The sequence below is a fragment of the Scardinius erythrophthalmus genome (assembly GCF_964197995.2).
Source record: "Scardinius erythrophthalmus genome assembly, chromosome: 18".
Classification (NCBI taxonomy): Eukaryota; Metazoa; Chordata; class Actinopteri; order Cypriniformes; family Leuciscidae; genus Scardinius; species Scardinius erythrophthalmus.
In genome coordinates, this window is record NC_138238.1 from 29,284,442 (window position 1) to 29,309,206 (window position 24,765).

At 40.3% G+C, this 24,765-nt stretch overlaps 1 protein-coding gene across 1 annotated transcript in view; it reads right to left on the bottom strand.

Annotated features, from left to right (window-relative positions):
- Positions 1-389: 389 nt before the first annotated feature.
- grid1b (glutamate receptor, ionotropic, delta 1b) overlaps positions 390-24,765 on the bottom strand; it is a gene marked incomplete at its 5' end in the record, with an annotated part of 528,834 nt that continues 504,458 nt past the window's right edge. Inside the window, 2 exons of the mRNA XM_081391989.1 lie at positions 390-897; positions 8,061-8,301. Of these exons, the coding sequence (XP_081248115.1) occupies positions 481-897; positions 8,061-8,301 (658 nt within the window). The 3' untranslated portion in view covers positions 390-480. The remainder of the gene's footprint in view (positions 898-8,060; positions 8,302-24,765) is intronic.

The following is a 24,765-nucleotide window of genomic DNA, read 5'->3' on the forward strand; positions in this document are numbered from 1 at the left end:
TTCAAAAAGGTGGGCATAATTATCAGCGCTCAGCTTTTGGGTTCCTACAGCTGTGTATGATCATCTAGTAACAAAACGTGGAGAGACATCTTTTATTTCGGCACTTAGAAAACAATCACAATGAATTTGAGTCTTTACCCATAGAGAACAAAATTCACAAAGCCATTCAAACAGTCGTTTTGAATTATGTTTATATGTCCTTTTTTGTTGTTCTTTTGTTTTTGTAACTCAACTTCAAAAATTGAGAATATTCAAAATACACTTTTACTTACTTTGCTCTTTCAGCATTTACAAATATGTACAAGAAAAAATGATTTCTCATGTTTTCATTTTTTTTTCATAATAAAAATCTCTACGTATTTTTTTTTTCTTTTTCTTTTTTTCTCTTTGTACACTGCCACAGTTTTCCAAGCTCCAACTGCACCTCGGCTTTCTTTCCTTTGAAAAGCAAGTATGAGGCAGCCCATGGTGACGATGGCCTTAGATGGATGTACTATGCTCAAAAGCTTCTGGGATGGGTCCTCCTGGTACTGACTGGTAGGACATTGGCATGGGCGTCTTGGCGGGACTCTGTCGGAACAGGCCCCCGTTGGGAGCCCTGTGTTTGCATTGGATGGAGGGCATGGTGGAGCTGCTGAGAGGAAGGGGTAGGGTGCTGCCAGGACCCTGGGCCAGTGTCCGGCCCACCCCATGAGCTTGATCCGGGAGGAAGGTGCTCACAGACAGGCCCGTGCCCGGGTAGTCTCGCACAGCCTCCCGCTGCTGGCTGGGCGGCATGCTGCCGATGTCCAGGGCAGAGATCTCGATAGATGGTGCGGGGATCTGCTTGTGTGCCATGTCCTCGTCCATAAGACTGTTCATACGCCGATGCACCTGTTCCAGGTTCACCTCCTTGTCCTAGAGAGGGTGAGAAAAGAAAGGAGGGACAAAGAGGCTGAGATCTGCTGGTTCCAGGAGGTTTTTTTTTGTTGTTTCTTTTTTGCTTTTAAGCTCCATGCAAGTAAGGCTTCAGTTACAGCAGGGTGTGTTGCAGCTGTATTTACTAAAAGGCCCATTTGGAAAGTTCAAATAGTTGGAAGTGTTTCAAATAGAATGTGCACCTTGAAATCAAATTTGGCCAGTGGGCATTTAAAATAATATTAATGCTTGAGTGAGACTAAAACTGCCATTACTATTAATATCACCAACAACATTAGTGCTGGAGCCAGCCTGCATTTTATGACACATCAACATTAAAATCTATAGGAATTGTTATAATTGCTAAAATATCTGTTAAAGCACAGCACAAAGAGTCTTAAAATTTGAACGTTAATGATATAATTAGCTACCCGAATGACAACACATTTGCATTAATAGCACAAACATTTGATAGTAACACTATTAAAGTTGCACAAGTACTGTATTTACCTTTTTGTTTATTTATAATTCATAATGTTGTTAGTGTGAATACTAATGAAGAATCCAAAGTGTTAAATCCAGATCTAGATAAACACAATAGACAATAGGATGCATGTCCAGGGGTCTAAAATCAAGCTATGGAATGTTATGCACATAGAAAGGCAGCTTCACTTTCTATTTTAAATTCAGGTAATTTGCAGTATCATCGTACAATTACGCTGTATTTAAAAAGCTAATTCATATCAGACCAAAAGAAATACCATAATAACCAAGCAAGGTGTTGGTCATCTTTAACAAAAGTAGTTATTTTATATAACATTATCTGCAGTGTTATGTGGTTGCTATGGTTTTCTAGGTACAGTAGGTGATTTGTGATTACTCACTGCTCCAAGTCAGAGATCACTCCCGAATCTTAATGATACCATAAACGAGTATGTTTACATGCACCAACTATGCAATTTTCCATTAATATGACTCTTATTAAGAATTGTGGTGGTTTTTACCAATTATTTACTTGTACCACAATGTACACCACAAAAATTAAAACTTACATTTACATTATGAAAATAAAAAGTAAGTACAACAGTCAACATCAAAACCTTTCAAAGTTATTCATGAATTTTGAGCAATACCCATTCTTGTCTTAGGACAACTTTGATGCATTTTTTTTTTTATCCACTTAAGATGTTGACTACTGTAGATTGAAGTTTTCTCTGTTCTTGTTTTTGACTTAAAATATATTTGTAGCATACTTATTTAAGCATAATTATTGTCTTAGGCCAGTGGTGTCAAATTATTTTTCACCTCAGTTTAAAACATCTACTGTAGATTATAATATCTAGAATAAATTGTATGATATATTGGGGTAAAGCTAAATGGAGCACAAGGGATTTATTAACAAATAAATGATTGTGACTAATTTTATCTGCATGTTAAGTGCTTTATATTGTTGTGGAGTGGTTAGGACTAATTGGGTCTCTCCATTTATGTCTTTAAACTACTATTTGCAATGACATTGTGTTCCAGCAAATGAGCCATTTTCACCTTTTCTACAATGCAATAGTTGTTCCCACTTTATATTAAGTGGCTTTAAGCACTATGTACTTACATCGAAAAATAAGTACAATGTACTTATTGTGTTCATGTTGTATTGTAAAACACTTTTGCTGCTATTGAGGTGTGACACGGGTAAGGTTAGGGACAGGTGTGGTGGTATGGGTAGGTTTAAGGGTTGGTTAAGGTGTAAGGGAAGGGTCAACAGTGTAATTACAAATGTAATTACATTAATTACAGCTGTAATTACATGCAGGTATTTTCAAAATATAAGTACAATGTAAAAACATGTATGTAACACAATAAGTCCATTATATCAAATTATTAATTTCAATGTACTTAGTACTTAAAGCCACTTAATATAAAGTGGGACCCAATAGTTTTATAATTTGATCAAATGTTCTTTCATATGTGCATTAACTTTAAGAATTATTTGAGAAAACATTTACAGTTGCTGCTGTCATTAAAGTATCTAGGCATTGTTCCTATTAAACACATATTGATGATAAGCAGCTCCTATCTCAAACACTGCCAGCCAATAACTGACGCAAAAGGCTTCCATATTCCTGTGCTCTTCCATATTCCTGTGGTCTGGGGGAGTCCGAAAACCAGTCATAGATTAATTCATAATAATTCATAGGTAATTCATAGATTGTTATAGTTTTTGTAACCATCCAAAAGAAATACAGATTGGCTCCAGAATCCCCGACTGTCACAGGCTACATACTGTTACACCTATTTTTTAAGCTCTCACAACAAAAAAGCTTTTGGGAGGGATAGGGCAGAAGTTAGATTTGGAATGGAAAAGTAATTGCACTGTGTAAATTAGTCTGTCAAGTTAGCTTGAAGAATATCTTTCATTACAAATATTTTCTAGCAGATACATGCTCCACACATTCTCACAATCCATCGCATCATAGTTCAGTACTCCTATTTGTCTTAACTAATGAAGAATGAGGTGGAATTGCAAAAAAATGACTTGCATTTTTTTAATCAATGCAGACTGCTACCGAAAAAAGTGAACTCAAGGAAAGGAAAGTCAAGGAAAATAAATAGTGCTTGCTTATTCTAAACTACACACTCAATTATGTTTTTTTTCTGAAACACATCTGGTTTCTATCAGGCTATAGCTACATTTTCATTGCTTCCAATAGAGAGTTGCATGGGTACTGTGAAGAATTCAGATTATTTGGGGATGCAAGATTTTCAGATCCGATTAGCGCTTTTGGATGCGCTGAAATATGTGTGACTAGGCAGTATGTAGTCTAAGCCTCAGACGCCATGCCCACGGACTGTTGGCTGAACGTCTGATGCATATGGCACACAAAATTGGAAACACTTTTTTTTCAAAATTTTGAAGTCATCATTTGATTGGTTGAATTCAACAGGATTTCCGGGAGATGTGTGTGTGGCGGTTTTTTTACAGTCCGCCCAGAAACAAAGCCGTCGTCGCACAAAACTCCCTCATTGAAAAAAAAATCGTCATATTTATATCTGTGACAATGAGCGCTTATCAGGATTAATCCTAAATGCTGGATTTCCAAAAGTATGTGAAGTTCAGGGCATAGACTCTTTAAAATACATCTCAGAGTTTTGCACACCGGTCTGTTCTCATAGGGACATCGACTTCATTTTCATGTTCCTAAAGATGATGTGGAACACAATAAACTGTGATTGATTGTTTTACATGTCGGTCAGACATTCTCTTGGGCAGTCCTTTGCCAATGAAAGCTGCTTTGGAGTCCAGACCTTCTGCCGTCATGTCTGAAGGTCTGGCCATGCAAGACTAGGCAATAGTCTTGCATGGCTTCCAGACGAGAAGCAATATTTTCAAAAAAAAAAAAAAAAAAAATCATGTACAAAAAATGAGTTACCAACTCTTCTTTTGTTTAACTTTATCCTAATCACCTTCTACTAATGGAAACTGAATGGTTAAAGTTTTTTTTTTTTTTTTTTTTTTCTTCTATCTACACACAGGCACAGTTAGTGTACCAAGATGCTGCTAACATACAGTACCATGAATTTCTGATACATTATGCTCACTCCAAGATTTTTGGAGGTCACTTATGGAGGTCATATAAAGGACAGATACACCAGTGTATCTATTACATTTTCAGTCATTCCACCATAGTCAATCAGGAGGTGGTAAATTATGACTTGTGAATTGTATCAAAATATTCCAAAGTGTGAATTTGAGTCCTGTTTTTATTATGATATTGTGATTTCCTTGATTCTTAGAGGAGGAAATCATAAAGGTCGGAGATCTGAACGAGATCAGTCCACTGGTTAGCAGTTATGTTGTCCCATTGCGCAAAGTCCCATGACTTTTTTGATGCACATTGAGGTATTTATTCGATAGGCTGAATGTGTTTATCATCGTAGTTTATGCACCGTTTTCTTATTGGATAAAAAAAATGTATCCGCCTCAATTGTGTGCATACATTTTTTTATGCAACGTTTTAGAATTTTTGCGCAACTTTGCATTTCCATTCACCGTTTTTTGTGCTATATCCCAAAATTGACTGAATTTGTTTCTTTTGATTTTAAAAACCTTTTGATCTAAATGCTCTGCCTTTAATGCTTGAAATATGTTTTGTAGATAAACAAAAAATGGGTCTACATTAATTACTTTTCTAAATTAAAATTCTACATTTATTTAAAGGATGAGTTGGAGCAGATAGTAAAGGAAGCAGCCAACAAGTGTCCAGCAAACATGAGAACTTAAAATCTATTTAAGCCCCAGCATGATTTTTTTTTTTTAATGCGACCATTATTTTGAAATGTATCACATTATATCCATGGTAACATGTCAAGCTTCTCACGTGACACACCACAGCCACAATAGCGCGGTATCAACAGGTTTTTTTTTTTTTTATAATTTTTTTTTTATTGAAAATATTGACAAACTAGTTAACTATATTGTAATTAATATTACAATTCTCAAATATATTTAAGTAAATGTATTTTGTCATTTAAATACCTTCATAATGATCATGTTAGTTGATTTATAATGGATGATGGGTGCTGCCATGTTAGTTTGTGGAATTACAACATCAATTAATCCACTTCTCCAAAAAGTCATGAAAGTAAATGGCCGGTGAATTGTAAACTTTATAGTTACTTACACAATGTGTATCTGATATGAATCTGCATTTGTCTATCTCTGACTCAGCAAACTTTTGACAGATTGTGTATCACAAACTCTACAACACCTATTAAAATGGAGAAGTAATAATCTTTATCATCCTTGCTTCTTTTTGCAGGTATGCAAATGCATTGTGCATCATTTTTAACACAATTATGAGATGTTTTAAGTGTTTAGTCATTTAAATGTTATGGTGATTATATACATACATCACTGATTCATGAAAGAAATCCACACTAATTAAATCATCACTGCCACAAATAGTGGAATTCGTATTGAAATATGTTCATAATCATGCTGCATCTGGCTTCATGCCTCGACATATAAATGGCAGCAATTAAACAGCATAAGTGTCCTTAACACTCATTTTGACTGAACTGGAAAATCATTTATCATCATTAATGTGGTATTGTGCTAATTGTTTAAAAAAAGAAGTTGTTCAAAGTAGGAATAGCAGGGGCGCCATTCTAAACCCAACAGAACAACAAGGAAGATCAATCTGCTAAATGAGACAACTAAAACGAAAAAAAAAAAAAAAATGTTAGATGGATTCTACATCTGGTCCTGTTAATTCTCAGCCAATCAATGAAGAGGCCTACGATTCTATTCTGACCTGTGTCAATAGCTTCTGCTTCATCCCAGTCTCTTTCTCTGTCTGTCCAAATGTCCTTGCTCCCCTCCGATGAAGCAGTAGCAATATCATTATATGTCAATGGACCAGAAACCCTTGCCAGTCTGTAATCCTTAGTAACCTGCATGAGATCATAAACAAATGAAGAATAAATGTAAAATAGAAAATATAGAGATAAATAAATCCATAAAACTTGTCCACATTGACATATACTGTAATTGCAACAGGAGGTCACACAGTAAATTACTAGGGATTATTGACTGTTTGGGGTTGGATTTATGTTCTTTTGGGGTGGCTCTTTTTTAGGATAACTGAGCAGACAGACTCATGCAAGCATCCAATTTGCCCACACTTTAGTTTACGGATCCACATCAACCCTGTTTCAGTTTATTACATGCAGTTTCCATTGGCAGTGGATGAGGCTTTGCTATAAAAGAGAGGTTGTAAACTTAAGTAATTATTCAGAAATTTAGAAGTAGGTGATTTGACTAGAACAGTAGATACTTAACTGCCATCTTTAAAGCATGTTCATGGATATAAAGTTTTGTCTAAAACACTAAAAAAGGAAAGAGCAAAAAAAAAAAAAAAAAAAAAAGGAGAAGAGATTACATTAAAAGGTTGCCAGATATCTAAGGAATTTTCTAGTATAGAAAACTGGCGGCAGGGAATAATTTTTACTATTTTGCCACTAAAAAGATGCATTCTGTAATTCTGTATATAAGGTGAAAATATCTGGCATTCATTTGCATGTTCAAATAATTGAACATGATTTAGCCCCAGTGGAGCATTCTGGAATGCAAAAAGAGCATACAATTATTACTTTGGATTCAAAGAAAAATGTAATTGGTGGAATATATTAGCTCTGTTTCGAAACCTTTTGAGCTTTTGAGCTGTTGGCTCAGACAGATTTCAAAGCATCATAGGTGCCACAATGTAAAAGCTGTTCCAAAAGGTATGATTAGATCCCTCCTTTTGGCCAAAATCTTAAGCATTATTGCATTTATCATTTACAGAGATGACATTCTTAGAATGCAGTGCAATGAGCTCATTGAAAAAATCCATCCAAGGTATCCATCTCTCGACAAGTTTAAAGAAACGTTAGATATATTGCATTCAATACCGAACAGTATCAAAAAAATTACTCAATATTTGTGTGCTATATATTTTATGGTTATTAGAGTATATATATATATATATATATATATATATATATATATATATATATATATATATATATATATATATATATATATATATATATATATATATATATATATATATATATATATATATATATATATATATATATATATATTATTATTTTTTTTTTACTTACAAATATGCTGAATTGCAATAAGGGAATTAAATGTGACAAGGTCCAAGCTCCAAGAGCCGAACTATTGTATTGCTGCACAGAGTTGATGCCTATTTAGAGTGTTTTAGATCAATCATTGCAGTTCTATTTCAGTTTAGGATGCTACCTTGGAAGATAGTTGCCTATAAAGACAGTACACAGCAGCTCTCTAGGCTTTGAAGCAGAGCTTTTGCCTTCTGAAATGGTCTAAACTCCACATTCACACCTTGTTAGTAATTGTGACATTCTAATCCATAAAACCTGCTCAATTAAGGGCACTCTGCACACCCCAAGCAAAAATAAAATCTGTTGTTATGTTTAATGGACGGGGGACCAATTTTGATTTCATCAGGGCACACCTATAACTGTGTGTACTGGAGCTCGACTAAATCGGGGCTCGCGTCTGCTGCGGGATCCTTAAAGTAGAGTGTGGCAGTGTCCTCTCCCTGCTCTGTCTTCCGCGCCCTGAGCTCGGTCACCTCTTTGGGCTGCTCTTGCCGGCAGCGATTGCTGTTCCACCACATTTCCAGGGCGGCCACCAGACAGGCCAACAGGAGCCCCGCTGCAAGGATGCAGAAGACGCCGGCGAAGCTATGCAGCTTGAGCGAGCGACCATCCGGTTGGGCATTACTGTGGCTGTTGAGGTCGCAGCGGCCAGTCCGAGGCCACCACTTTTGTTTCAATACATCCAGGTCTCCTTTCTCCTGCAGCTCCAAAATCCTGTGAGGGATGACAACAGAGTGTACTTATTTCATGTTAAGTTTTTATATATGTCTCCTTTATTTCCTCTCAAACATTCTGAATGCAGCCTGTGCATGTTAGCCAGTTAGAAAACTTGTAGGTGCCTCTGCCAATAGCACAAGCCAATAGCAGCGCTGTTTTTTTTTTTTTTTGACCAATGGCAAACGAGGGAGTTTCTGTCAGGACCACTACCGTCAAATATGATTGACAATTAGCATACAGTTTGGATTGGCGGTATGGTTCCGTTCTGGGCGAGAACTCCCTGCGCATCCATGCAGCCTAGCATGGATAAGAGCAGGGAGAGCAGCAATAATCCCCCTTGGGGTAAACAGAACAGAACCAACATGAAAATTTGCAAATATATTTAATTCAAGATTTTAAAGTACAACATTATTCGATAATTATTCAGATTCAAGGGGAATCAGAATGTCAAATCCTGACTGGGCGAGAGGAGGAGCTGGGGATGGAGAAGGGTAATTAGCTCCTGAGAAACGTGATAGCTGCTGATAATACTGAAGGAGCTTATATATGTATATGGTGATAGGCGTCGTATTCCTATAGGTAGATGTGGATCAGGTGAGGGTCAGCTGATGCGAGCTTGACTAACGTGACCTGCCAGAACTAACGCTACGCTTGATGTTTGAGATACTGTTTGGAAACAGTAATTAGTGGTATTTGCCAAAACAAGCTTCCACCCAGAACAACCAAAATTATCTTATTAAACTTTTTTAGGATGATTTCATATGAATTTGTTTTTCATATCAATTGGCAACCACCCAGCAACACCTTAGAAACTATCCATTACACCACTGGAGCTGCAGTGCAATGACCTAGCAAACACACAGAACACCCTTGCATCATGCATGGTGAAACAACACATTTTTTCCCAAAAAATATAGTTATTTTTTTTGCAATTCCGTTTGGTGCCACTAAATGCAAGTAACTTACTCACTGCTACCTTAGTAAATGTCAACATTTGATACATGTGATTGTAATGATATAAATAGACATGGGAAGGTAAGGACATGTGTATGTAAAGGAAAAAAAGTCTCCGTGTTGTCACACCCTTGTGAAAAAGAAGTGTACTTAATTGTATTGAAAGCGTACTTTTTGTGTGCTTAAAATAATAAAATTATACTTTTTAAAAAGTGCACTTGCAGATAATATAATATAATTAAAATTAAAGACCACTTAAGTGTACTTAAATGGAATATACTTTAATGACAATATTTCTTACACACTTAAGTGCACTTTTTAAAAATGCACTTTGTAATAATGTCTAATTAAGTTTTACTTGAAGAAAGTACACTTTCCTCACAATTTCTAAACACACTTAAGTGTACTTTTTAAAAATGCACATTATAATAATGTCTAATTAATTTTATTTAAAGAAAGTACACTTTCCTGATAATATTTCAAAACACACTTAAGTGCATGTTTTAAAAAATGCACTTTTTAATAATGTCTACTTAAGTTTTACTTAAACAAACATTTTAAATAATTATGATTTTATAGTGTTTTAAAGTTATTAAAGTTATAAGTTATTAAAGAAAATGTATTTTGATGAATTGACTAATATACTAAATAAAATAAGAACTTTAATGGAAAACATGAAAAATAATTGATTTTAATTACAACTCAGGTGTTGTCCAAAAATAATTTGTTAATGTATTTTAAATGTTTAGTCTATAACATATACTTGTGCATTAATGCACTTGAAATGTATTTTTCCAATACATTTGCTTGTACATTATAATCAAGTACAACATATTGTTGACATTTTTGTCTGTTTTATACATAATATTTGACAATAAAATGTAATTTATGAGAGGAGTCTTAGCATAATAGTAATGTGTTGTACTTTACAACTGTGAACAGAATACTTTCAATATCATTATGTTGTTCTTAGTCAATTAAACACACATTTAATTGTAATCAGGCTACACTACACTGAACAAAAATATTGATTTTTAGTTAGGTGAAAGAGTCAAGTTTTGTGAATTTAGGCTACAGAGTCTAACAACACAATGAGTTAGAACAACTTCAACTTAAACAGAAAAGCTAAAATAAATAACCCTTTATATACTGTCTATGGAAATAACATGTTGTTTAATGCGCATGCGCCGGAAATACTACGTCATGATGACGCACTACTTCACTAGAGTTTGAAAAATGCGCGGGACGTGCAAGATGGCGACCGTGGCGGTTGTAAATCTGTGAGGTCGGAAGGTTTCGTCTTCAAATTCCACGCCTTTGTGGTAACTATTTTAATTTGATCGAGTAGCAATTCAGTAAACTTGTTTACTCGGCATTTGAACTGTATTTGGTGCAAATTATCTCATTAGTAAGTGTAAATCGCTGTTAACGTGCAAGCTGATTGACGTCACTGCAAACTATGGCTGGAAAACGCAAAGAGAGACAAAGTTCCAAGAAAGACACTCAAGAGTTGGATGGATGCTGAACAGGAAATTGTGGAGGTGCATAATTATGTACAAATCCAACAGCAACGTGAAGCTTTGCTTTCTAAAGGTTTGTCCAAACTTGATTCGGCTCTGCATACCCCCGATTCAAAGAAATCAAAGAACGAGCCATCTCTCCTCGACCTGCAAAACAACATTGTCAGAATGCTGACAGAAAAAAATACAGTTTTTTACTATTGTTTACACACTAAAATAAAAATTTCCACACAATTTGCAAAATTCTACTCCAAGGAGCAAAACACCTCCACAGATTTGCACAACATTACACACAATGTCTGCTTCACCCTTATTGCAAAACATTACACACAGTGATTTGTAAAACTCTACATACATTTTCACACCTTAGACACAGTTAAGGATTGTGAGGTTACTTCCTTGTCATTACAAAGCCCCGGATTGCCAATGACAACACTAATGAACGAATTGGATAAACACAACCACCAGGTGTGGAAGCACACATGTGCTAATTTGAAAACGCAGCATTCAGGTGTGCTATAAAAGGCAGCAGGTGAGTTCACCTGTCTTCAACGAAGATGGAAGGAGCTAGAAGAAAAAGAAGAAGAGTGAGAATGAGAGGGGGAGCTCAAAGAGGAGATGAAGAAGGTAGAGGAAAAGGAGAAGGAGGTAGAGGAAGAGGCCCAGGTGAAGGAAGAGGAGAAGAAGGAGATAGAGGAAGAGGAGAAGAAGGAGATAGAGGAAGAGGCCTAGGTAGAGGAAGAGGAGAAGGAGGTAGAGGAAGAGGAGAAGGAGGTAGAGGAAGAGGCCCAGGTAGAGGAAGAGGAGAAGAAGGAGATAGAGGAAGAGGCCTAGGTAGAGGAAGAGGAGAAGGAGGTAGAGGAAGAGGCCTAGGTAGAGGAAGAGGAGAAGGAGGTAGAGGAAGAGGCCCAGGTAGAGGAAGAGGAGAAGGAGGTAGAGGAAGAGGCCTAGGTAGAGGAAGAGGTAGGGAAGGACAGGACTTATGCCATTGAAGACATAGCCTGTGATGTGGATGAAATCTTATGGCCTGATCCAGCCAGACGGAGAGATGATGAATAAAAAAGTTTTTCTTCAGAGTCAAAGTGTATGTACTTCATGCAGTAATTTTTATTTGTCTGCAGATTTTATTTGTTTCATTGATTTCATTGTTGGTTGATTACTGTAACTGATTATGGTAAGAAATACTGTGTAAGCATTGAAATAAATACTTGAAATATTCAGTCTGCAGCATCAGTGTTGTGCAGTGCTTGGTAAGTTTATAGTAGGCCTATTTGTGTACATTCTCCCTATATCTCAAACTAATCATGAAGAATGTTGTGGGTATGTCACTATTTTTTTTTTTTTTTCATCTAAATTATCCCTTACATAACAATATCTGGCCAAAAATCTAGTACATGCTATTTCCTAAAATTAGTTTTTTTACAAATGTGTATTATATTTATCACAGTTGTGTGTAACTGGCTGCAATAGTGTCTGATCATTGAGGACTGTGTTGGTTAAATGAAAACTAATAGCATTTTCACAAATATGTGTATATGTTTTGACTGAAGTGTGTATGTTTTGACTGAAGTGTGTCATTTTGCAAACAATCTAGGAATTATGCAAATTGAGTGTGGTGTTTGGATAATTGTGATTCTGTTTTGAAAAAAAGAACCCGGTTTTCAAAATTGCGTGTAAACAATTGAAAAAAACTGTAATGAAAGAGCTGACAGTTTGGAGAAAATTATTAAAAAGAATTCTGACGGGATCGAGGCTCTCCAGAAATCCACCGAATTCTTGTCTTGTGAGATTAATGACATTAAAGCAGATCTGACTGGACTGAAAACATCGAGTAGTACTCACGACATGAAAATACTGGATCTGGAAGCTAAAGTGAACGAAATGGAAAGATATAGAAGGCGCTGGAACCTTAGGCTTTATGGTCTTGACGAACGTGAAGGCGAAGATATTAAACAGAAGGTCGTGGACATCTGCGCTGCAGTGCTTCCAGATGAAAAGGGAAAGTTCGTTACTGAGATTGACATGGTTCATCGCGTGGGAAGGAGTCTTGATGTGAACCAGAAGCCAAGAGCTGTGATTCTCCTGTTCAGATACAGGCATATTAGAGACTTACTGTGGAAAAGTGCAAAGAAAAGCAGCTTTTTGAAGGAAAAGAAGTTGAGGTTTGCTGAAGATCTAACGGCAGTTGATAAAGAAATCAGGAGTCAGCTGCGGCCGAGTGTTGAAGCTGCACGAAAAGAAGGCAAGAGGGCTTATTTTGTTGGGATCAGAGCGTTTGTGGACGGGAAGGAGGTATTTGTGAAGTAGGCAATGACTTTTTCTCGGACATATGAATACAAAAGCCTACAGTATGATACCAGATAAGCATTCATGTTATGCAGGGGGGTCTGGAGATGTAAACCTTTGTTCTGAAGTTCTTCTGTGAGTATGGGTTCACTCGCTGTTTTTTTCTCTTAATGTTAGAGGTATGAGAAACTTAGTTAAAAGAAAAGCAATCTTTTTGTTTTGTAGAAAGTATTTTTGTGATTTTTATTTCATCCAAGAGACACATGCATCTGAATCAGACTTTCAGTTTTGGAAGAGCCAGTGGGGAAACGATATGTGGATGTCATATGGTAGCAATCATTCTGCAGGTGTTGCAATTTTGAAAGGTAAATTTAGAGGAAAAATTGTTAAAAGTTTTTCACATTCCTTGGGAAGATGGGTCATTTTGATTGTCGAATTCAACCAGCATTATTTTGTGTTAGGGAATATATAACAAACAGTGTTATAAAGAATAAAAGTTTACTACAAGACTTTGAAGAAAAAAATAGAAATATCTTGGATAGTTGCTGATGCTAAACTAATTCTTGGAGGGGATTATAATTCTATGTGGGATAATAACCTGGACTGTATTCCTCCTCGTGGAAATAGTTTAAATAATTTCAGTGAATTACATAATTTGTGTTTGGGATTAGATTTAATTGATATTTGGAGGATTCAAAACCCTACCAAACAAGAATTTACATGGTGTTCTGGTGACAGAAGTAAACAGGTAGACTTTTGGCTCATATCCAGTGTACTAGAAAATCAAGTAAGCCATGTTACCGTGGAAACCTCTGTCCTTACTGACCATAAAGTCATATATCTAGTTATTGACTTATCTGGAAATGCTGATAATAATGTAAGAACACGAACACACTGGAAATTAAATAAGGCAATATTGGAAGATGACTTGTTTAAAAAGGAAGTACAAAATATTATTTTGAGTTGCTGGAACAATGCAAAGAGTTCAAATAAATTTGGCAGCAACTGGGAGTACATGAAGTATCTTATAAGAAAACAAGCCATTGTTAGAGGGAAAATAATAGCACAGACTAAAAGGACTAGAGAGGAACAAGTAATAAAAGAGATAGTTAATTTGACAAGTAATAATGTAACGAATCAACAGGACAAACTCAGGTTATCTGAATTACAGTTACAGTTAGACGAGATGTATGAATATAAAGTCAAAGGGGCATTTATAAGGTCTAGAGGGAAATGGCTTGAAGAAGGGGAGAAAAACGTACTCGGTTACTAACGTAACCTCGGTTCTCTCTAGAAGAGGGAACGAGTACTGAGTAATAGCTTACGCTATGGGGAAACACTCTTTTCCTCGAGATACTGAAACCAAAAAATTATCCTTAATTTTGTATCAATATAAAACGCGTTGCGGTAGCACGCAGACATGGGCGAGACAGCTCGCGCGGCCATTGGCTGCTCTGCGGCAACTGCAGCAGCCTATCGAGAGAGGCCCCTCGTGACGACTGATCCAATGAGAGTGCTTCGCGCCCACTACGTCACGTCCCACCGAAACGGGTGGGGCCTTGGGCTATAAATATAGCATTCGGGAGGCTGGTTAGCTGGTTTTTCATCGCCGAAGCGAACCAGAGTTTGATGCATGCACGGCAGGATACGCAGTACTCGTTCCCTCTTCTAGAGAGAACCAAGGTTACGTTAGTAACCGAGTACGTTCTCTTACGAGAGGTTCTCTCGTACTGCGTAATAGCTTACGCTATGCTGCCCTACAAAGGCAAAAGACCTTAAGTCGCTAGAGTGTGGAACTGAGAAAAATGACTTTAAAGATTTTTAGTTGTCCCGCTTAATTAATTATAGGTAGGACACTGGAAATTTGGCAAATAGATGTTTTAGTAATGGAAATTATATACATAAAAAAATCTTGAGCTCAAACTTGACTTTTGACCACTATTTTAAAGTAACTGTACTCTGCCTTTGTATTGTCAGCAAAAAGTGAGAGGTCATACCAAGGCAAAAGGCAGTAACTTCCACATTATCAATATTTAGTTGCTGATCACCATTAACAAAATCATTATAGTACACACCTGTATAAAATAAATAAATAAATCACTATAAAATCTAGTGATCATGACATTTATTTTGTATGATTTACAATTATTTATAGCCATCTACTTATTGCTATCCTGTGCTTTGGTTGCATTCTGATGGCATTATTAATACATTTGACATGACAAAATACCTCCTATATTAGTCCAGCGTTGACTCGACCGCGTTTAGGGCGGGGCTGAAGGCGAAGTTTTGGCACTCTGCCAGCTAGTTTGCGAGCTTTAATTCATGGATGTATTCATCTGATACGGCAATGTGTAACGTTTTTCTGTCAACTCTGCATAATCCTTCGCGATCGTAATCGCATGGAGCAGACCATACTAAATGTTCTAACCGCTCTGAGGACATCAGAAGTTAGAGCGACTGATGGCAGCTGTACAAAGTACACAGGATACACCGTAATTTTTAATTTTAATGGACATTAAAACAAAGGCAGATAACCTTACAATCTGGTAGGTAGCATTATTTGATTGAACACCGGCACCGTAACTTCATATTGACGCGCGGCTAAACAAAGGCAGAGCACCGTAACTCGTAATTTGAGCGTTCCAAAACAAAGCCAAAGAGCGGTAACTGATGTTACGGTGTTCTGCCTTGGTTTCTCATGGGCTTTTGGAAGTTACTGTTAAGACAAATCATTATTTTCTCGAAAAATAAACGGAAATTGATTCAAGATACTTATCCACATGATAAAGAAGGTCTTGAATGTGCCAAAAATATAAATAACTCATTTTCGACCAAAAACGAAGTTACGGTCTTTTGCCTTTGCACGGCAGAATGGGGAACACAATGCAAAACGCTGTGCGTGCTGAGATCCCACACTAAAGTCCCACGGGTAGGTGCCCGGGGCTCATACAGTGCATAATCTTCAGGCAGGGACCACAGAGAGTCCGGAAAGAGAGGCTGATTAGCATCATTCCCTAGAATATAGTGCTCTATAAAGAGCAGGTTATATCAAGTGTTCCATACAGCCAGGGTGAACTCAGCCTGGGCTGATATAATATCAGGGGGACTTACACACTGCCCACAGAAAATATAGTCGCTCAGTGAACGACGCTGTAACGGTTTCAGTATTCTGAGCCGGTAGTGACGGGCAGATAATACTGGTTTATTAGACCGAGAGCAGCTTGTCCTGCAAAGCTGGAACTTATAAGGTTGTAGAACCTTATAAATGTAGACGGGGAGGCCCAGCCTGCCGCTATACAGACATCTCGTAAAGCAATCCCACTAGACCAAGCCCATGACGAGGCCATGCCTCTCGTGGAGTGTGCTTTGACACCTAACGGGCATTGTAAGCCCTTTGATGTATAAGCCAGCGCTATAGCATCAACTATCCACCTGGATAGGCTCTGTTTCGATGTGGCCAGTCCCTTAGAACGTCCACTGAACAAAACAAAGAGCTGCTCCGTCTGTCTAAAGACAGCTGAGCGAGACACATAAGCTCTTAATACTCTGACTGGGCAAAGGAAGCTTGCGTCTCCCTCCTCGTCAGAGACCGGTAGGGCTGACAGGGAAATGATCTGCGCCCTAAACGCGGTGTTGAGGGATTTAGGAATGTACCCGTGCCTCGGTTTGAGTATGACTCTAGAGTCGTTAGGCCCAAACTCCATACACGTCGCGCTCACTGAGAGCGCCTGCAAGTCCCCTATGCGCTTCACTGAAGCGAGAGCCAGAAGAAACACTGTTTTGAAAGACAAATGTTTCAGGTATATCGACTGAATAGGCTCGAATGGGGCGCTTTTCATGGCCTCTAGGACCGTGGAAAGGTCCCAAATGGGGACTGAGGGGGGTCTGGGAGGATTCATTCTCTTAGCTCCTCGAAGGAAGCGAATGATCAAATCGTTTCTTCCCAGTGACTGACCCAGCGTTGACTCAGCAAACGCTGCTATGGCCGCCACATAAACCTTGAGCGTGGATGGGGCTCTGCCCTTATCCAGTAGCTCTTGTAGGAAGGAAAGAACCTCCGACACTCCACAGTGTGAGGGTGATATGTCACTAGCTTCACACCAGTTAGAGAACACTGACCATTTCGAGGCATAGAGCCGCCTTGTAGACGGGGCTCTGGCCTGTGTGATCGTGTTTAACACTCCCTCTGGGAGTTTAACGGGTACCCGTTGATGGTCCACGCATGCAGGGACCAATGCTCCGGGTAGGGATGCCAGATCGTGCCGTTGGCCTGCGAGAGGAGATCTCTCCTCACTGGTATCGGCCATGGGGCGGTATTCGTCAACCGCATCAGAACCGGGAACCATGCTTGGTTCGTCAAGAATGGGGCCACGAGTAGTACTGAGCATCCACTCTCCCTGATTCGCTCTAATACCTGTGGTAAGAGCGTGACGGGGTGAAACGCATAGAGCGGGTAGCGGGGCCAGTCATGGCCCAGTGCATCCCTGCTCTTGGAAAAAATCTCCGGACAATGAGCGTTTTCTTGAGACGCAAATAGGTCTACTTTTACTTTGCCGAATGCTTTCCACAGCAGTTGGACTGTCTGCGGATGTAGAGACCATTCCCCTGCCGGAACATTGTTCCTTGACAGTCTGTCTGGTCCTATGTTCAAAAAACCCGGCAAGTGCGCGGCTTTCAGCGAGCGCAAATTGTGCTGAGCCCAATTCAGGAGGCGTTCCGTCAGCCTGTGAAGGGTTCTGGATCTGACGCCTCCTTGGCGATTTATATAAGCCACCACTGACATGTTGTCCGAGCGGACCAGAACGTGGTGATCTTTAATCTGGGGATAAAAACGCCTGAGCGTGTTGATGACTGCCAGCATTTCCAGGCAGTTTATGTGCAGAAGCTTTTCCCGTTCTGACCACTGGCCAAAGAACGGTTTGCCCTCGAGCAGCGCTCCCCATCCCGAGGTGGATGTGTCCGTAGACACCACCCTAACACTCGAAGTCCCCAGGCTTACACCTGATCGGTACCAGTCGGTTACTTTCCAAGGTTTCAGAGCTGTGATGCATTTCTGATTGACCTTGAGACGAAGCAGACCGGAAGTCGACGCTCTGCACGGTACTCGCGCTTTCAGCCAGAACTATAGCGGGCGCATGCGAAGCAGACCCAGCTGAAGTACTGATGATGCTGAGGCCTTGAGACCCAGCATCCTCTGAAATTTCTGAGCGGGACAGACGTGCCGCAGCGGAAAGAGTTCACTGCGCGCTGAATATCCAGTGCGCGCTGCGGTGACAGTTGCGCTATCATAGACAGTGAGTCCAGTTCTGTGCCCAGAAAAGATATCATCTGGCTGGGGAACAGAGAACTCTGAGTCCCAGATTCTCGATGTGTTCGAGAAAAATGGTCCTGTGCTCTATGAGCTCCAAGTGTGATTGAGCTAAAATCAGCCAATCGTCCAAGTAGTTCAATACTCGCATGCCCCGGAGTCTGAGGGGTGAGAGCGCTGCGTCCATGCACATCGTAAATGTACGGGGTGCTAGGGACAAGCCGAACGGTAGGACTGTGTACAGATATGCCTGGCCCTTGAAGGCCAATCTCAAATGTCGCCGTGACGTGACGTGACGCTATCTGTATTTGAAAATATGCATCCTTCAGATCTATTGACATACTGTAAACCAGTCTCCTCTGTGAATTTGCACGAGGATTTTCTGGTTGTGAGCATTCTGAACTGTCGCTTCACAAGCACTTTGTTCAGCTGTCTTAGATCTAGTATGGGTCTGAGACCCCCGTCTTTTTTTTTTTTTCTCGGTACCAGGAAGTATCTGCTGTATAGCCCGCCTTTCGCTCTGAGCTTGAGATAAAGCAGCGAGGGCGTCGACAAAACTGTAGCGAATAGGCTCTTTATGTCTAGCACCCACTCTGAAAAAACCCGGGAAGCATTGCCCATGCATCTGCATGAATGGCTAGGGGCCGAATGCGGAGCGCGCTCTGGTCGCTTAGCGACAGAGGAGCTTCGGTGTGCTGTAACATAAGCGTAACATATAGAACGTGGCGAGTTACCTCCATCATTACGCCAGGGATTGATTAGTTTGATACCAAAAGCTAATAAGGACACTACCCTTATCGACAACTGGAGACCGATTACATTACTTAATAACGATATTAAGGTATTTGCTATTATTTTTGCAGAAAGATTGAAAAAATGCTTAGAACAAATTATAGATGATTGCCAATCAGGATTCATGAAGGGCAGACATAAGTAATAACATTCGTTTGGTCCTAGATTTAATTGATTATAATGAGTATATTGATAGTGAAAGTTTTATATTTTTTGTAGATTTTTATAAAGCATTCGACACTGTTAACCACAATTTTATGTTTGAGACTTTAGATTTTTTTGGCTTTGGTAATTTCTTTAAAAGGGCCATTCGACGTTATATAATGGGTGTAATAGCTCAGTAAAACTCGCAAATGGCACTACCCCCAGATTTCTTTTAGAAAGAGGCATAAGGCAGGGATGCCCAATATCACCTTTTTTGTTTTTACTTGTAACTCAGACAATGACTCTTTATATAAAAATGTTTAATTTTAACGGCATCAGGATTTTAGAAAGAGAAATAAAATGCTGTCAATTAGCAGATGATACAACAATATTTGTTCGAGATTCATTAGAAATTAAAAGTGTGATTGATTGTTTAAATAACTTTTGATTAGTCTCAGGGTTAAAATTAAACTTAAACAAATGTGAGTTGTACCCTCTAAAAAATAGTGATCTTCTTGATATTAATGGCATCCCTGTAAAGAATGTTATTACCTATTTAGGAATCAAAATATGTACAGACGAAAAGGAAAGGGGTCAGCTTAATTTTCAATCTGTAGTTCAAAAAGTTAAAAATAGATTTAATTTATGGTTGATGCGAGACTTGTCAATTAATAGTAGAATTCTTTTATCAAAAACTGAATGTTTATCTCGTCTGATCTATCCTGCTATTTCACTAGAAGTCCCTAATAACATAATTAAAGAAGTCGATAAAAATCTTTTCAATTTCATTTGGAGAAATAGATCTCATTACATTAAAAAAGGTACCTTAACTAATTCGGTTGGTAATGGAGGTTTAAATGTGCTTGACTTCAGCACTTCAAATACAATTTTAAAAAATAGATGGCTCAAGTATTACTTTCAATACAAAAATAAAATTTGGTATTTAATTCCTAATCTACTTTTTGAAAAGATGGGTGGGGTTGCTTTTCTGTTGCAGTGCAACTTTGAAATCAGTAAGATTCGCGTTAGACTAAGTAATTTTCACAGGCAGGTGCTTCTCTCATGGATGCTTATCTACAAACATAATTTTTCTCCAAACAAATGTATAATTTGGAGTAACCAGTATATAACATTTAAACATAAAACTTTGTTTTTTCAAAAATGGGTTGATAATGGCATCATATTTGTTAAACAGTTATTTAATGAGAATGGGCACCTGTATACATATGTAGAATTTCTTCAAAAGTATAATATTCCAATAATCCCAAAAGAATATTGTATAGTGTTCGATGCTATACCATCCGGTTTAAAATGTCTGTTTAAAGGAAATTTGAATAAGGAGACTGTGAGTTTCAGATCTGATGTTGCAATTAAAGGAGTTAATATTGCTGATAAAAGATGGAATAATTACTTTAGGAAGTTACTGAATACAGCCCAATGCCTTCTAAAACATACTGGCTTTCTAAAGTTGAGTGCATTGACTGGAAATATGCATGGTTGCTGCCAAAAAAAAATATTGCATAACAAATAAGGTGAGAGAAGTACATTTTAAGATACTTCATCTGGTGTACCCAGTTAAAACTCTTTTTCTTCGGTTTCGAGCTGATGTAGATGTTGAATGTGATTTCTGTGGCACTGAGGAGGAAAGTGTTGTCCATTTATTTTTTAGTTGCATTTACAGCAGAATGTTTTGGGTAGATTTGGAATGTTTTCTTTATAAATGTTTAGGGATGAAAGTTTATTGTTACAACAACTTAATAATATGAACACGAGATCTGTAATGCAAATGTATATGCCACAGATATTTCGAGTAATGGCGTTCGGGGTGCGATATTTTTTTTCCCAGGATGGTAGGGGAAGACTCATGAATATTCATTAGGAAAGTCATCCCTGATTGGTCTTAACCCCAGTGACACAAAAACTGTCTGGTTACTAACATTCTTCTAAATATCTTTCTTTCTGTTCAGCAGAAGAAATAAATTCATACAGGTTTGAAACAACAAGAGGGTGAGTATATGATGATAGAATTTTCATTTTAAAGTGGAGTATCCCTTTAAGAGCTAAATAACACTTTTCGGTAACACTTTCAATTAGGTCTCATTTGTTAATATTAGTTTATTTTTTTAGCCAACATGATCTAACCAAGACTAATATTATCATACTTAGACTAATACATGCTTAAAGTATTATTCATTCTTAGTTCATGTTAACTGAAGTAGGTAACTAATATATTTTTTGTAAAGCATTATCCAAAACTGTTTGTGTTTATGCATAGTGTTTCTTGGGGTTTTCTTGTGCATCAACAGAAAGGTTTTTATGTATTTCTTTTAGAGATTATTTTGTCAGTAAATTTAGAGGGTTTTACATTTAGTTTTTGTTGATTGTAACATTGCATTAAATTCACACTTAAGTGTATTGTTAACTGACATTAAAGTATATTTTAAATCACATTAATTGCGTGTCATTATATTGTGTAGTGCACTTTAACTATATTTTGAAGATATTAGAAGCAATTATGAAAGTAGATATAAAGTTGTATTAAAGTACCAATTAAGTTGTTCCGAAAAATCATTCTTAATGGCAACTTATTGCATTTTATTTCGACTTAATATGTGTGTAACGGTCACCAGCTGGAGTGCCCTTGAGAGCCACCAGAGGGCACTCCACATCAGACACTCACGTTCACTCTACAATTCCCATACTCACTGACCGGACTCATTATCTCTGAACACTCATCACATTCACCTGTACCTCATTATCACTGATTGCATTCACCTGTGTCCCATCACCCTGTTAGTCTCAGTCTATTTATACCTTGTAAATTCATTCACTCACCGCGAAGTCTTGTTAAGTGTTACACTGCATTTCTGAGCGTTTCCCTGGTTTTCTTGTTTCTTGGTTTTTTGATATCTTGCCCTGTTCCCTGGATTACTCTCTTGCCTCTGGTCCCTGGATTACTCTCTTGCCTCTGGTCCCTGCCTGTTTTGTTTGTTTTGTTTGTTTCTTTGTTTTGACTACCTGCCTGTGTATGACCCTAGCCTGTATGTTGGATTACGCCTCTGGATTGCCCCAGCCAATAAAGCTGCATTTGGATCTCCTACTTTGTGTCTCTGAGCAGTTCGTAACAGAAGACTTCGCCCCACTTCAGATCCAGCAGCTATGACCTCCTGTAATACAGCAGTAGGGAACTCACCTGATCTTCCCTGTATGAGCCGGGAGTTCGCTGGACAGATCGCGGCCTTAGCCCTGGATAGCCTCGATCTGTTCCAGTACACCTGGGTTTTTTTTCCTCTCGCTGCCTCTTGCTCTCTGGGTGATGAGGCTATTAAGTTATGTTACCGGCTGGGGGCTAAGGAGGTCGACCCGAGGGAGCTCCCCGATCTCTCTGGTCTGGATTGGAGAGAGGCACTCTCCAGATGTCTGGAGAGCTTCCTTCCGTGGCACCCCAGTCCAGCCGAGCCCGCACTTCACGCCAGTCCAGCTAAGCCTGCACTTCACGCCAGCCCAGAGCCCTCTTCACCGCTGGTCCCGTCCAGCACAGAGCCCTCTTCACCGCTGGTCCCGTCCAGCACAGAGCCCTCTTCACCGCTGGTCCCGTCCAGCACAGAGCCCTCTTCACCGCTGGTCCCGTCCAGCACAGAGCCTTCACTGCTGGTCCCGTCCAGCACAGAGCCCTCTTCACCGCTGGTCCCGTCCAGCACAGAGCCCTCTTCGCCGCTGGTCCCGCCCAGCTCAGAGCCCTCTTCGCCGCTGGTCCCGTCCAGCTCAGAGCCCTCTTCGCCGCTGGTTCTGTCCAGCTCAAAGCCTTCATCGCTGGTCCTAACCAGCTCAGAGTCCTCTTCGCCGCTGGTCCTACCCAGCTCAAAGCCCTCGCCGCCGCTGGTCCCGTCAAGCTCAGAGTGCGCTTCTGCTGATCCAGAGACTGTTCACGTCGCTTCAGCTGATCCAGAGACTGTTCACGTCACTTCTGCCGATCCAGAGAGTGAGCTTCACGTCACTTCTGCTGATCCAGAGACTGTTCACGTCACTTCTGCCGATCCAGAGAGTGAGCTTCACGTCACTTCTGCTGATCCATAGACTGTTCACGTCACTTCTGCCGATCCAGAGACTGAGCTTCACGTCACATCCGCCCGTCAAGTGTCTCGTCCCGCCGAGACTGAATCTCTTCCTGAGCCTGAAACTGATCTGGATACTGAGCTTGAATCTGTTCCTCTTCCTCTTTCTACGCCTGTGTCTTCGGACAAGATGGCCGACTCCACGCCTGTGTCTTCGGACAAGATGGCCGACTCCACGCCTGTGTCTTCGGACAAGATGGCCGACTCCACGCCTGTGTCTTCGGACAAGATGGCCGACTCCACGCCTGTGTCTTCGGACAAGATGGCCGACTCCACGCCTGTGTCTTCGGACAAGATGGCCGACTCCACGCCTGTGTCTTCGGACAAGATGGCCGACTCCACGCCTGTGTCTTCGGACAAGATGGCCGACTCCACGCCTGTGTCTTCGGACAAGATGGCCGACTCCACGCCTGTGTCTTCGGACAAGATGGCCGACTCCACGCCTGTGTCTTCGGGCAAGATGGCCGACTCCACGCCTGTGTCTTCGGACAAGATGGCCGACTCCACGCCTGTGTCTTCGGACAAGATGGCCGACTCAACGCCTGTGTCTTCGGACAAGATGGCCGACTCCACGCCTGTGTCTTCGGACAAGATGGCCGACTCCACGCCTGTGTCTCCGGACACGATGACCTCCGCCACCGAACCAGTGTCTCAGGACGAGATGGTCTCCACCGAGCCAGTTTCTATGGACAAGATGGCCGCTGACACGTCTGTTCCTGAGCCGGAGCCAGTGTCTGTTCCTGAGCCGGAGCCAGTGTCTGTTCCTGAGCCGGAGCCAGTGTCTGTTCCTGAGCCGGAGCCGGTGTCTGTTCCTGAGCCGGAGCCGGTGTCTGTTCCGGAGCCGGTGTCTGTTCCTGAGCCGGAGCCGGTGTCTGTTCCTGAGCCGGAGCCGGGGTCTGTTCCTGAGCCGGAGCCGGTGTCTGTTCCTGAGCCGGAGCCGGTGTCTGTTCCTGAGCCGGAGCCGGGGTCTGTTCCTGAGCCGGAGCCGGTGTCTGTTCCTGAGCCGGAGCCGGTGTCTGTTCCTGAGCCGGAGCCGGTGTCTGTTCCTGAGCCGGAGCCGGTGTCTGTTCCTGAGCCGGAGCCGGTGTCTGTTCCTGAGCCGGAGCCGGTGTCTGTTCCTGAGCCGGAGCCGGTGTCTGTTCCTGAGCCGGAGCCGGTGTCTGTTCCTGAGCCGGAGCCGGTGTCTGTTCCTGAGCCGGAGCCGGTGTCTGTTCCTGAGCCGGAGCCGGTGTCTGTTCCTGAGCCGGAGCCGGTGTCTGTTCCTGAGCCGGAGCCGGTGTCTGTTCCTGAGCCGGAGCCGGTGTCTGTTCCTGAGCCGGTGTCTGTTCCTGTCCCTGAG